Source organism: Patagioenas fasciata, chromosome 8 (assembly GCF_037038585.1).
Source record: "Patagioenas fasciata isolate bPatFas1 chromosome 8, bPatFas1.hap1, whole genome shotgun sequence".
Taxonomy (NCBI): domain Eukaryota; kingdom Metazoa; phylum Chordata; class Aves; order Columbiformes; family Columbidae; genus Patagioenas; species Patagioenas fasciata.
In genome coordinates this window covers 9033439-9046843 of record NC_092527.1, presented here as the reverse complement: position 1 = coordinate 9046843, position 13405 = coordinate 9033439, and the positions used below count along the sequence as shown (strand labels likewise).

General features: G+C 39.5%; 2 protein-coding genes across 5 annotated transcripts in view; one reads left to right on the top strand and one right to left on the bottom strand.

Annotated features, from left to right (window-relative positions):
* PBLD (phenazine biosynthesis like protein domain containing) overlaps positions 1–13405 on the bottom strand; it is a 105511-nt gene that overhangs the window by 47144 nt on the left and 44962 nt on the right. The gene's annotated exons all lie outside the window — the stretch shown is intronic.
* MYPN (myopalladin) overlaps positions 1–13405 on the top strand; it is a 58168-nt gene that overhangs the window by 39312 nt on the left and 5451 nt on the right. The window contains exons 13-20 of one of the 2 annotated variants that reach the window (XM_071811650.1): positions 1911–2015; positions 5901–6122; positions 6655–6804; positions 7683–7762; positions 8283–8409; positions 9705–9912; positions 10459–10624; positions 12689–12822. In XM_071811650.1, the coding sequence (XP_071667751.1) occupies positions 1911–2015; positions 5901–6122; positions 6655–6804; positions 7683–7762; positions 8283–8409; positions 9705–9912; positions 10459–10624; positions 12689–12822 (1192 nt within the window). The remainder of the gene's footprint in view (positions 1–1910; positions 2016–5900; positions 6123–6654; positions 6805–7682; positions 7763–8282; positions 8410–9704; positions 9913–10458; positions 10625–12688; positions 12823–13405) is intronic. The other variant, XM_065843561.2, reaches the window with a different exon arrangement.

The following is a 13405-nucleotide window of genomic DNA, read 5'->3' as shown; positions in this document are numbered from 1 at the left end:
AGAGGAAATGCAGCTTTACAGGCAAAACTTAGAAAATTAATGATATTATCTCCTCAAAACTTTGCTATACAAGCAATATAAAAGAGAAAAATGAGGTAATTAAAGCTCAAAATCCTGTGCAATCATAAAAATAAAGGAATTAACTGTGCAATAAGAAAGGAAAGGAGAGCTAAGTACCTGGGCCTGGTTTATACTTGCTGGTTATAAGAACTACACAATGTGCCCACATACCCGTGTCACTTACTGTGAAGAATATCACATGGTAATGCTGGTTGGTTGTGTCTTGTGTAAGACCAAGAGAGCAGTGTGGTCGCTGACTTATTCTTAGGACAAAGAGTAAAGCTACGGCTGCTAAGAAAATTACACACAGCCCTCACATTAATATTCTTTACTTTTACTAGGGAATGTTTTATAAGAGATTTCAGAGCAGAAGAGATGCAAGGTCTGTCCAAAAGCTTTTAGATCATTAAAAAGCACAGCCTGTAAAGCCATGTGCAGGACCCAACTCATCACACAGGCCACATCACCACTAACACCTCAACACTGATCAAAAAATCATCTCCTTACAGTTCCCATTCTAAACAGCCAGCCTCAGAAAGGTCACAAGAGTCACCAAGAACTCAGTTCCCCAAAGCATAAGAATTACACTAAATTCAATCACTCCAAGGCTTATCAAATGTAGGCAATTTTGGACTAAGGATGGGAATTAAAGCCCAAGGAGCCCTCATGTAAGCTTCTTTGCTCTGTCCTAGCAATCAGAAGAGATTTAAGAACCTGACCAAGGCAAATTTTCAGATCTTAACATTAATAGGTATAAACTTGCAGTATTCATGGAAATGAATAGTTGAACAACCACTTGTAGCTGTCTTCTCAAGATCAAGATCTAACCAACAACAAAGTACAGACAAGTTTTCCTGGTAAGGATGCTGGCTTGCAGAACTCATCACCTAGGAAAGGGAACATGAGCTCCTCATGCTTCCACACACACTCCTAAGCCACTCACTGCAGCTGATAACTCTGTAGGAGCTGGAGATACAAACCTCATTTAATTTATCTTCAGTGATACTTCTCCATGGGCCATGATAAGTGAAGAAAAGCATGCACATTGGCTATTGGTTTTTGATTCCCACTGCTGAAAGAGAGAGTATCCAAACTAAACAGAAGATTTCAGTCGGAGTAACCTGGATTAGACCTTGAAGCCAAGGAGATTTACAGCTTGGGAACAGACACTGAGAAGAAATATATGCTGGTTTCTTAGATAAACTTCTAATTTCCATACTAACATCACAAATTTTGATGCTGCAAGCTTCTACTAACTGTAAGCATGTATTTTTGCTAAAATCTGGATCCTGCTAAAGTCAAGAGCAAGATGGGTTTTAACTTGAACAGATCCAGGATTTTAGAACTCATATGCACATACAAAGGTGTTTAAAAACTTACAGGAATTACTGCAGTCACTGCAATTCCCAGTTTTTGCCAAAACGTTCTCAGGTAGCAGAATGGCCCAGGAGGTACATTGCTTGACTCAACATCTAAGAGAACACGATCCAACCACTTGCTCTGTCATACACTTTCTATGTTACCTCAACGGGTCACTTTGCTTCTTTAGGCCTCTTTAGCCCTGCCCTGAAGGGCCCTTGCTGTCAGGTGCTGAAAGAAATGATGGTGATGAGGCCAAGCAGATCGATCACAGAGGCAAAATGGTGTGAATCTGTATCTTCAACAGGACTTGCACTGAGAGATTTTGTTTGCCAGGCTGGACAAATGACGGCCATCCAGCAGCACCCTACACAATATTGCCAAGGCAGTGCAAAGCTAGCAGCTTCCCAGAAGAGAAGTTGCATTTCACTTTTTCACCTACCCCAAATTCCCACTAGCACTTGTCTGACTTAATTTATTTTCCTTTTGAGGTACTTTTCCTCTCGCTCACTCCTGCAGAACAGGTCACTGTGGGATCAGATGACCAGCAGCAATGGCAGGAGGGACGTGTGGGAGCATGCGGATGTGAGCAGGGGGTAAGCAAGGGAATGCTACTACAAGCTGGCAACTAAACTGGTTCAGCTACATTGTCAAATCATATCCTGAATACGCTACGTGTCTCTGTGGTAATAATGCTGCACAGCTCACTTATAATGTGCTGCTAGTGACTAGAGGAAAAATGGTACAGAACTGCTTCAGACACATATTCACCAGTGCATTTCCTGGCTTGGCTCATGCCATTTTTACCAAGTTTTTACCCTTCTTCTTATACCCTGCAAATATTAATGCAAGCACCACCACTTATTCCCCTTTTGCTAACGCATGTGAGTGAAATATCCAGGTTTCAAGAGTTGCAGTATACTCCATATATAGATATAGATAATTATATACCATTATAATATATATATATATGTATTATATATATTCTAATTTGTACACAACATTTACATCTCTAGAGAGAGGCTTGAATTTTACACTTTTCTAGCTGGGAGATAGCACAATTTTAAATATCTGGCTACTATATTAAAGAAGTATATGAATTCCTCTCTGTAAAAATTTTGTGTTCCAGGAAAGCTGCCTAAAAGCAGCAGGAGCCCTATATTTCTGACCAAAACAGAGCCTGAATCTTTGCACTCTTTCCCTTGGTCTTCTCAGTATGCTGAACTGCAGCCTAGTTTTAACATTGTACTCAGTGATCACATCGATTTGTTCCTTGCTTTTCGAAATGCTTGCCTGAACCACAACCACAACCACTTTGCCCTACTCCACTTAGGTAATCACATTCAGAAATAGCTTTATGGCTCATGTGGTAAAAGCAGCTCTTCAGAAAGCCATATTAACAACTATTTTCTGTTCTTGCTAATCCTAGAAGAAAATCTGCGAAAGAAGCCAAAACCTCCTAGATTATATTCTCTACACAACTGTGTATTTCCACTTATTTCAGAGATTCTTGTTTGGTATAACACCTTCAATCTGTGTAGGTTTGTGTTAAAATTTCCACAGCAATATTAATTTAGTCTTGTTGGTTTTTGTGTAAATTGGTGTAAATTTATATATGTACACTGAACAATACATTTAGAAAGACAAAGCCTGAAGTGTGAGCACAACACACAGGCAACGCTTTCGATCTGTGGGAACTCTAACTTCAATATTTTCTAATTTAAAATGTATTTTGGAATAAAACTCCTTAAAATGACGAGTCCAAACACACGCATTCAGCCTGCACAGCTCCTATCCAGAGACTGTTGTGTTAGCGTGGGAATGCAATGACTCTCGCGGCTTCCACAGGCAGCGAAGCACCTGCCAGTGATAACAGCCCAGTGTTGATAGCGCAGCAATACGCCTTTGTTGTGACAAACTGCTACTTTTATTTTATACCTTTCCCTGTGTGTGCATATACAGCCAGAGTCACACACACTCAAGAAATGTGAGAGAAAACCTCAACATGATTAACTTCAAAGTGGCCCCATGAAATGCATTCTTTCCTCTATCATATTTTCTCCTGCAAGCAGGTGTATGAAAAGGAAGAACGGCCCATATTTCTTTAGGAAGCAAAGTTTGTAAGAAGTTAGTATCTTCAGCACATCAGTCAGGGAAAAAGGATATATTGTGTTCACAGAAAACTTTTTCGGATCTAAAACATTAGGTTAACTACAGTTTGAAGATAATTACTTAAAGTTTACTTTCTTAGTTGGTTAGACAACTTAAGACAAACCTGTACATTTGGAGTAGGGGTAATAAAAGATGTTAACCGTCTCTATCAGCATTGTTTGGTTTCACCTGTAGGCCAGTTGCTACAGCAACCCTACACTATTAATTTCTTATTATATAGCACAACTTCTTTTGGACTGCAATGAATCTGAAAAACATCAGTATGAGAACCTGTTGACTAAACTCAGCTATCTATAAACAATGCTGGACTTTCCTGTAGCTTGCACTACTTCATTACCTTTTAACTTCACTTTGTAGTTCTGGAGTCAATACCTTACACATTAACGTCACGCCTTGAAAGGGTAAGGGTGATGCCTTCCTAGCCTCATTACTTTCCTCTGCTAGAGAACACCATGTGATGAAAAACTCACTTCGGGGACCAAGCAATGATTCACCAATCTTCAACTATACACGTGAAGATGTATTAAAAGTGTAAAAGTACAAGACTGCCTTTTTAATTTGAAGCTTTATTCTTGTCATCAGCAATTTTTATGTCCAAAACCTGCTTTGGACACAGTTACTAGAAAATTGAACTAATGAAGAATTTGATCTAGAGATTAGTTACATCATTCTGAAAAAAGTCATCACATTCATGCTTTGTGAGTCTAATGAAACCGGCATATAGCTCAATAAATTTGAAGACTGTATACAACTGAGGTAGTCCAGTGGCAGCTTTATGTATTGCCATAAAAGCATGATGTTAACTGCTGGTAAGGTTCACAGGGCAGTAAATAACTGGCCTACTGACTTCCAGGTTATGCAGATTGAATGGTTTTATATGCAAAAGCAGATGCAGGGCCCCCACTTCTTCTTTCCTTTGTCCTTTATGATGTTGCACTGAAAAACTAGAAGGTGTTGGATCTTGCAAAAGCCCTCTTCCAATTTTTAGGATTCTAGTCTACTGCTTTCAGATTGCTATCTGACTCTGACAAGTCTTACTACTTTTCATTGCCACTCACTTTATTCTAATCTGAGTTAACCTCTCTGAGTAAAAATTCTTCACAGCCTTCTTGTGTCTGTGCTTCTGAGATAACCAATTTGTGAGTCACTTGGCCAGCTCTGTTCATCAGCCTTACTGCCCTCCAAACATACCTAACACTTGAAAAATGGCTTATCTTTACAAAGGGAATAACGGTGCTCAAGACTGCTCAAATATGATAAATGAGAAACATATGCAAACCAGTGTATTTACCTTTATAATTACACAGTCATATAACCAATTTTGAGAAATCATGAGATAATTTTTGAGAGGTTCATTACAAAATAAACAGTAACATGTTTAAACAGGCAGAAATGACACTCTCTGTACCATGTTTGCTATGTTGCCCTGACCTTCATTCATGCAACAAATCACTAACTGACAGAAAGGGAAGGAGGAAAAGAGATTACTCTTATCTTAATTAATCCTTAATTAGCCTCCGCATTTTCAAAGGCCACACAGCATGTGAAATCCCTGAAAACAACTTCATTCTTAGAAGAATTACGTATAGTATCCTCAGGTCGTACTAGAAAATTCAGACACTCAGGTTAATCCTTTCACAGTAGGAAAATTTTTTGCCAGTGTTTTTGCTCTCTGCTGCCAACATCTACCTAAAAAACATGAAGGAAACTGTTGAAAGCTCTCAGAGAAGTGGGAGGTAAACAGGACTCCAAACATGTTCTTCAGCACATTGCGTGCAACTGATTATTTAGGTTTGAATTCTTTAATTTATGGGGGACTCTAGAAACAAAATATAACTGCAGCACATTTTGGCTGCTTCTTAGAACACAGCAGTCCCTCCACGATTTTTACTTGATTCTTCCTTCCTAAAAACACACAGGCCCTTTCTCATTATCAAGGGTAAAAGACTGATTAGATTCCCGCAGAACACTATAATCAGCTTTCACCATCTATATGGAAAAAATGATAGCTTTAGTGAAATGAAACTTCTAAATGAAACTTTGTAAGGCTGTTTGCTGATCAGCAGCAGTTGGCCAGCCCACAGAGCAAACAGAGCCAACTCAGAAAGGAGCTGCTAGTCACATTCCACAAACTTAAGATTCAGTGAGAATCTGTGTCTGCGGACCAAATTCAGACTGTTCCAATATGTCCTAGTTTAGTAGGCTTTTTTATTTTCACTCGTTTAGAGTTAGTCTAACAGCACAAATGACTGCAAATACCACAGCACACCACTTGTTTTGTTCAGAAGCATGCCTCTCCCACTCTGCAGGAATACCGGATTTCCAGCTTTGAGCAGAGGCTGATGAATGAAATAGAATTTCGCCTTGAACGTACGCCGGTGGATGAATCGGACGATGAAGTCCAACACGAGGAAATCCCTACAGGCAAATACATAGCACCCATCTTTGACAAGAGACTCAAGCATTTTCGGGTAACGGAAGGATCTCCTATTACATTCACTTGCAAAATAGTTGGAATCCCTGTTCCCAAGGTAGGTCATTTTCACTGTTAGTGATAAAGGAATAAAAATCAACTACCTGCTATTTTCTAGATATCTCTCTGGAAAGTCTCACTCATGAGAACTTAGCTCTGTGGAGAGAACTCTAAAACAAATTATTTCTCTCCCTGCTTTCCAAAATAACAATATCTGCTCCGAACCATGAATCAGGCCTTGATGTACTGTATGGACTGCCTCACAACCACCAGACCCCAAGAGAAACAGAACTTCACAAACTCACAAAAAATTAACTTCTCAGAAAGATAAGAAGAGATCTGAGATAACCAGTAATGTGTCTATAGCCAAGAAAAGAGAATCTGACAGGCCCAGCTATGTAAAGGAGATAAGCAGCTTACCAAGTTCAACCCGGAATCATTCTATTTCACATTGCAAATGATCTGCAAATTTCATAATATTCTAAAATTTTTACTAGCATTTTGTCAACTTATGCCATGTTTTTATCTACATTTTTTCTCGTCACTACAAAGCAAGTGTTAAGTCACTGGGGGGTGTCTGATCACTACAGGTATACTGGTTCAAGGATGGCAAGCAGATTTCAAAGAAAAACCCACATTTCAAAATGAACAGAGAAGAAGATGGAACATGTTCTTTACATATTGAAGCTTCTACTAACGATGATGATGGCAACTATACAATTATGGCTGCAAACCCACAAGTAAGGTGTTCTATTTTCCTCTACAAAAATGCTTGTTTCATCTTTTTCTAATAAATGTTAGTAGGAACACAGACTGGGCCACCTATTTTGACATCAAGTGGTGACTGTATCAAAAATCAGATGCTTCAGAGGATGGGAGAGGAAACTATGTAACAAAGAATGATGAAACTACTCCCCTATTCTTACACATCCCAGTCACAATCATTAAGGATATTTTCTCACATCAATAACTCCTGCCCTATCTTCTGACCCCCGCTCTGTTGCTGATAAATACCTTTTGAGATGTGGTGACAAGACAGACACGGTATTTCAGGCAGAAAGAACAGAGCAAGGGAAAACAAAAAGTTACATCAAGTTTGGAAGTGTTACCAAACACAATTACTCTTTATCTGAGAAGCAAAGACGTGGCTCTGCAGTCTCACCGCCTAATACCATTCTCCTTCACACTACGTGCTAGCTTAGTGGTTCATACAGCAGTATACTCAAGTAGATCATGCAACTTTTTCAGTTTAAATGTTGTTTTGTTTCTGTGTGGCTGCATAAACAATTATGCTATTCAAAGGTACTAGCAGGCAGCACCTGTGGAGACGAAGGAACGAACAAGCAGGGCCAGACACTGCTTAAGCTGCTTTCCAGAGTAGCACTGCTAGATGTACGGCCATGGCCACCAAGAGTCTGAGGAACACACTGCTCTAGGCAAAGAAACCCCCTCCTCAGCTGCACTGCACTGCATGCAATAGTATTTGCTTTGAAAACGTAACATTTCCACTCAGTTACTTCATCAAAATAAACCCTAATGCATTGTATGCATTAAAAATTTCTACTTTAAAATTAAATGAGTTATTAACCATTACTTCTGTTTCCATTGTGATTTGCAGGGGAGAATCAGTTGTTCAGGTCACTTGATGGTTCAGAGTATCCCTATTCGGGGCCGAATCTCAACAATTCAGCCTCACAGGTAAAAGGAAAGACACATTTCTTCAGACCCTCTTCATGCTTCTTATAGAACACATTCAAAATAACCACCTACTGTGCTTCAATGCACTCTGTACTTCAGTCCTCCACCATAAAAGGGAAATAACAGCAGCAGTTCCCTCCCAACGGGTCATTTCAAGAATGCAATATTCTCAAAGGTCATCTTCAAATACAGGGTGTTTAATTGTAAAGTATTATTTGATTTACCAGTTGCAGTGGAGTTAAACGCAAAGGATAGATTAGCAAGATGAAATTCAGCCAAAAAAGCAAAAAGAAGTGAAGGACAGCTTGAGAATCCAACAATACTACAGAATATAGTTAATTTGATAATCTTTCTAAGTGGAAAATATGCAAGTATTACATGAAAATCAGTCCGTTTCTTTCTGCCCTTTTATTTAATTCAAGCTATCTGTTCATCCCTTTTCACAATTTCTTCCTTTTTCTAAGCATTAGGAAAAACAAGTTTGGCTTCCAAACATACACCTGCAATTTTTGTGTTGCAGAACACGACCCCGGGTGCCAGAAGGAGACAAAGAGGCAGTTCAAGAACGCTTTTTCAGGCCATACTTTCTACAGGCTCCAGGTGACATGGTAGCACATGAAGGGCGACTTTGTAGGTTGGATTGTAAGGTATTAACTGTTTCCTCTGCTTGTTCTCACTTTCCCTACCTCTGTACAAATATTGCTATGTGTTTTCAACTTCTTTATTGCATTCAAGAACATTTTCTGTTAAAGTTTTAGTGCTTAAAAAAAGTATTTCTTATTGCCATTGTGTCTGAGCTGGTTCAGGGGATTTCTTTTCAACACATGCTGTATGAAACGAAGAACACAGAAAAGCCCAGAAATAGAAGGCTCACTTACAAGGTTGTTCAAATTACTAGACAGGTTCACCATGTCCTTTACTGGTCTGAACTCTGGAAGTTCATCTGGGAATGACAGGTCCATTATCAGATTCTTGAGCATAATCCAGAATAGCACAAAACCATGACAACAAGAGGATTCAGCCCGCATTCTGTTCAAACAAATAATCCCATTGTTTTGGACTGAATTACTGAAGACTAATACTCCCTGAAAAGAGGGAACAGAGCCCAGTTCATTTTATGCTTACCCAGTATGCACGGATGCCAAAACATCCCAATTTACAGATTCAAATCCCAACATGAGAGAGTTGTCAGAGATTAGAGTACATGCAGCGAGCATCCTGTTATTGAACAGCCTTAAGAAACTCATCTACTCCAACGTATTTTGGTAGCCCCTTCATGTCCCTGTCACATAGCACAAGTGGTAGTGCTCACATTGACCTCTTCCATGCTCCAGAATGTCTCTACCCTGTAGAAGTTAATGCCCTGAAGATGAACAAGATTCATTACTACTTCATGTACAATGTAAAGTTTACTAGGGAGCATGCCAAAGAATTTGGTTATTCTTAGCTCTGCTATCCTGGCAGAGCTCGTGAAGCCTTAAAGTGTGTCTGGCATTGCACAAACCTGGAAGAGAGCAGTTTCGTTCAGGCAAGTTCCACTTCCCTATTTCTCTGGTTTGTGGAATATTGTTTGGAAAGCAATATTTTAGGCATGAGTAAGTACTTGTATCTATTGGAAAGATCTTTAGAGTACAATACAGTCTAAAAATGTTTCTATAAAATACTTAACTTACAGTGTTTTAAAACATGTAAGTTTAACAGTTAAAAAGAACTATATCATTCTTCATCAAATTTTACAAAATACAAAGTCATTTGTGTGACTCCGACATATAACTAACCAGCAGAAAAAACAGAAGCTGAGAAATAAATAATAATTTTTTAAAATCTTTGTTCCAGATTCTGACTTCATTCAGATGGTCTCTGAAGAAAGGCTTACCCATGAATTTACTAACATCTCTTTGTCAGTTTGACATTTGTCTCTGTCTGTTTCACTGTCTGTTAGGTGTGTGGGTTACCAACTCCAGACCTGACGTGGCTTCTGAATGGCAAACCTGTGCTACCAGATGGCACCCACAAGATGCTGGTCAGAGAGACTGGAGTTCACTCTCTGCTTATTGATCCTCTCTCACAAAATGATGCTGGAACTTACACTTGCCTTGCCACTAATAAAACAGGACAAAATTCATTTAGCCTGGAGCTCACCGTTGTAGGTAAGAATCATTGAAAAACTGGTCAAAATGCTGGAGTTAAGAAGAGAGAATTATTAACAAAGAATTCTGTCTCATCACTTCACCTCTCTTGTCTTGGCAAAATGAGACTCTTAATTATCTCCCCAGAAAATGCTTAGGGTTTGAATTCATAATATATGTTGAGGTCTCCTAGACGTCAGTCGCAATTTTATTGTTTTAAAAACGTTTTTAAATAGAAAAAGCTACAAAACTGAATACTGTTCTTTAATAAAGCCTTGCAAGAGGTGAAATCCATAGATCTGGCATTAATTTCCTGCAATGGTAGCATGTTTAGACCCATTAGATATGCATATATTTTTTTCATGAACATCAGTTCTGCTGAGTATTTTCTTTATTTTACCTTACAAGGGTTATGTTATGGCACTTCACATCCTTTCTAATATCCCATTAAAAATTCACCACCTGTTTTGATATCACAATAATTTTTATTGGTCATGTTCTTCCATATTGTTCAAAGTGAAAAAGAACAAAATACATGTTGTTCATTAATTCTTTTTATTTTTCCAGCAAAGGAAGTAAAAAAAGCCCCCATGTTTTTGGAGAAGCTTCAGAATTGTGGAGTTCCTGAAGGGTACCCTGTCAGATTAGAGTGCAGAGTTGTGGGAATGCCACCCCCTGTATTTTACTGGAAGAAGGATAATGAGACGATCCCAACAAACAGAGAGAGGATGAGGTACTGTACCATCATCCCCATGCTTGAAGTTTCTTGTGGCCGGACCAACTGCTTCCATGAAAACCTGGGGGATAAGTACAGGTGGTGTTCTTAAAACAACTTCTTTCACCCACATAATGTTTTAAAAAGCTGGCTTCACTGTGAGATGAACAACAGCTATTTCCCCGATTCAGAATAAAGGCATGAAGCATAATAACGCCACTGCTCCAGAGAGTGGTGATAGACCTTTCAGGTCATAGGCCTGATACAGGACATGCATCTTTTTATCGAAGATGCTATGATATGGTATGGTATTTTTTAATGCATTTTAGCACCTTTTTCTCTCTCTAAACGATTTTTTTCCTCAGTTAGGCTCTAACTATGGATGAATTCAAACTCAGAACAGTTAGAACATGGTTTTGAATGCCCCAGAGCACAGGACAATAGAGAGTTTAGCATATCACATATAGTGGCTTACAAGAAAGTTTGGTCACAAACACAGGCCAAGACTTTGATCCATGCTTACAGAATACAACAATGTTTGGGTTCAGGTCTTGCATACCAATGCATCACTATAATATTTTATTTCACTTAGTTCCAATTAATGATTTGATGCAGCCATTGGCTCTCTGATATCAACCTCAAGAAGTATTACGTTTTCACACGCACAGCCTGCGGGCGATCTGTAAAGAAACCTGTCTCCGTAGCAGCGCCTGCTGTGAACACACACCTAGCTTGAGGGAAAGCTTACCCAAAACAATCTTTTAGTGGTCTCCCTGTCCCCACTCAGAGACTGCTGGCCCTCTCCAAAAAGCCCACCTGACTCTGATCTTCCAGAGCCTCTAGTCTTTATTCCTCTGCCTCTAGGCAGATTACTCAAGGATTTATTCCAGGTACCAGTACTTTTACAGGAATTATGGTTATACTGATGCAACCACTGTAGTTGATGTAAAATGAACAACCGTCCTGAAACGCCTCATTCCCAGTTGTTTCACAGAAGCTTAGAAAACAGGTGTTTTCTTCAGCCCAGCAGAGGAACGACTGAAGGAAATCTCTGACACCTCACAATGCCAAGTCCTACATCAGGCTTGTATGACCTCTGCTACTTCAGCCAGTCCATGGGCACCATTGTCTGTGTTTGTCCCTGTCTTGCCTCACTATTATTTTCCTGCCTGAAGCCCAGAGACCTTTTTTGTATCATGATATGGACATGATCAGCTTCTATATCACTGCGCCCCAGCACAAGGCAAATTATGTAGTGCAGGGAGCAAAACGTGAGTGTTCCCTTTTTTTTTAATTAGATCTGTCAGAAGCACAAAATGTCCTCGTGACTTGAAATTCTGCATTTTACTGCTTCATTTCAGTTCATAAGGAAACAAAATCTCAAATTCCAGAACTTCCTGCAACTTCAAGTATTCTGATGTGCTCATCTCCCACCTCTTCCTTTATAATGAGCTGATAAAAAGGACCAACCCCAGTCGAGAGAGCAGAGGAGCCTCAGTTCTCTGCCATAGCTTTTCCTGGAAGTTGCAGCCACAAAGTCTTGGATCACAGAAGAGGAAAGGAAGAGGAGAGAATAATGAAGCAGGTGTTTTTTAGAGTGCTGGCCAAACAAATCTTTAAGATTTTGCCACTCAGGCATTTTCTCGGGGAAAAGGGCCCCCTAAGAAAGTTTCTGACTCACTCTGGTTACTGCTGTGAAAAATATCACAACTCTGTACAAATATTCTTAGTATTTTGTTATGTTATTCTTCCAGCTTCTCAACTAGTAAAAAATACAGTATGACTGTGCATTTGAATTCAATAAGCAATTCCAATATTAACACATACAGAGCAACAGTTCAGCTCACACTGTCACACCATGGCTTTGCACAGCTGAGAGCAGCAAGAACAGATTTCTGCTACTGTGATTATTGGTTGAGGCAATCCTGAAAGCAAGTCTATTAACTATAAATGTCCTGGACTGCTACCTCTTTGAGAATAGAAGTTCCAACTTATCTATTTCATGTTTAATGTACACATTGTAAAATCTGAAAGTTGATGTCCTCTTGAGAAATACTAATTCCAAAATACTTGTTTTGCCAGCATGCATCAAGACACAACGGGCTATGTCTGCCTCCTGATTCAGCCTGCCAGGAAAGCAGATGCTGGCTGGTACACCTTGTCTGCAAAAAACGAAGCTGGGATTGTCTCTTGTACTGCTAGACTTGACATTTACGGTGGGTATTAGCTAGCAAATAAACGAGAAAGTACTTGATTTGGCTCATCCCTGCCCTCACCTAGCTCCCAGTCTGTAAAACTGCTGGGTTTGATGTGGATTAGAATTAGTGTCACAGCATGGCCACAGCTTAATACGGCCACCAGGAGGAGGTATCATGATACAGCTAAATCGCCAAATTAGCTCTCCTGCATCAGTTTAATGGCAGGTAAAGAGAAAAAACAGAGGAGGAGTTTTACAAAATATTCTCTACTCCCGTTTTCCACCTTCGAAGTTCCCTAGGCACACAAGCATATAATAACATGTATTCAAGTTGAACCTTAACTCTGTTCCCTCTGACATGTGCTTGTGCTACAGCCCTGACCTGAGATGGAACAATAAATTGCACACAGGAAAGCAGATCCCTCTTCTAGGGAGCACGTATGATGCAAACTACGCCTAATTAATGGAGGCTAGTTTGCATCTAATATCTTCGGGATTTGGAAGGCCCCAGCCCAATTCAAGAATGATAACACATCATTTAGTTACTCTATATCTATGCAAGATGTAACAATTTATGTAGAGCAAGAGAGTACTTTGATCAC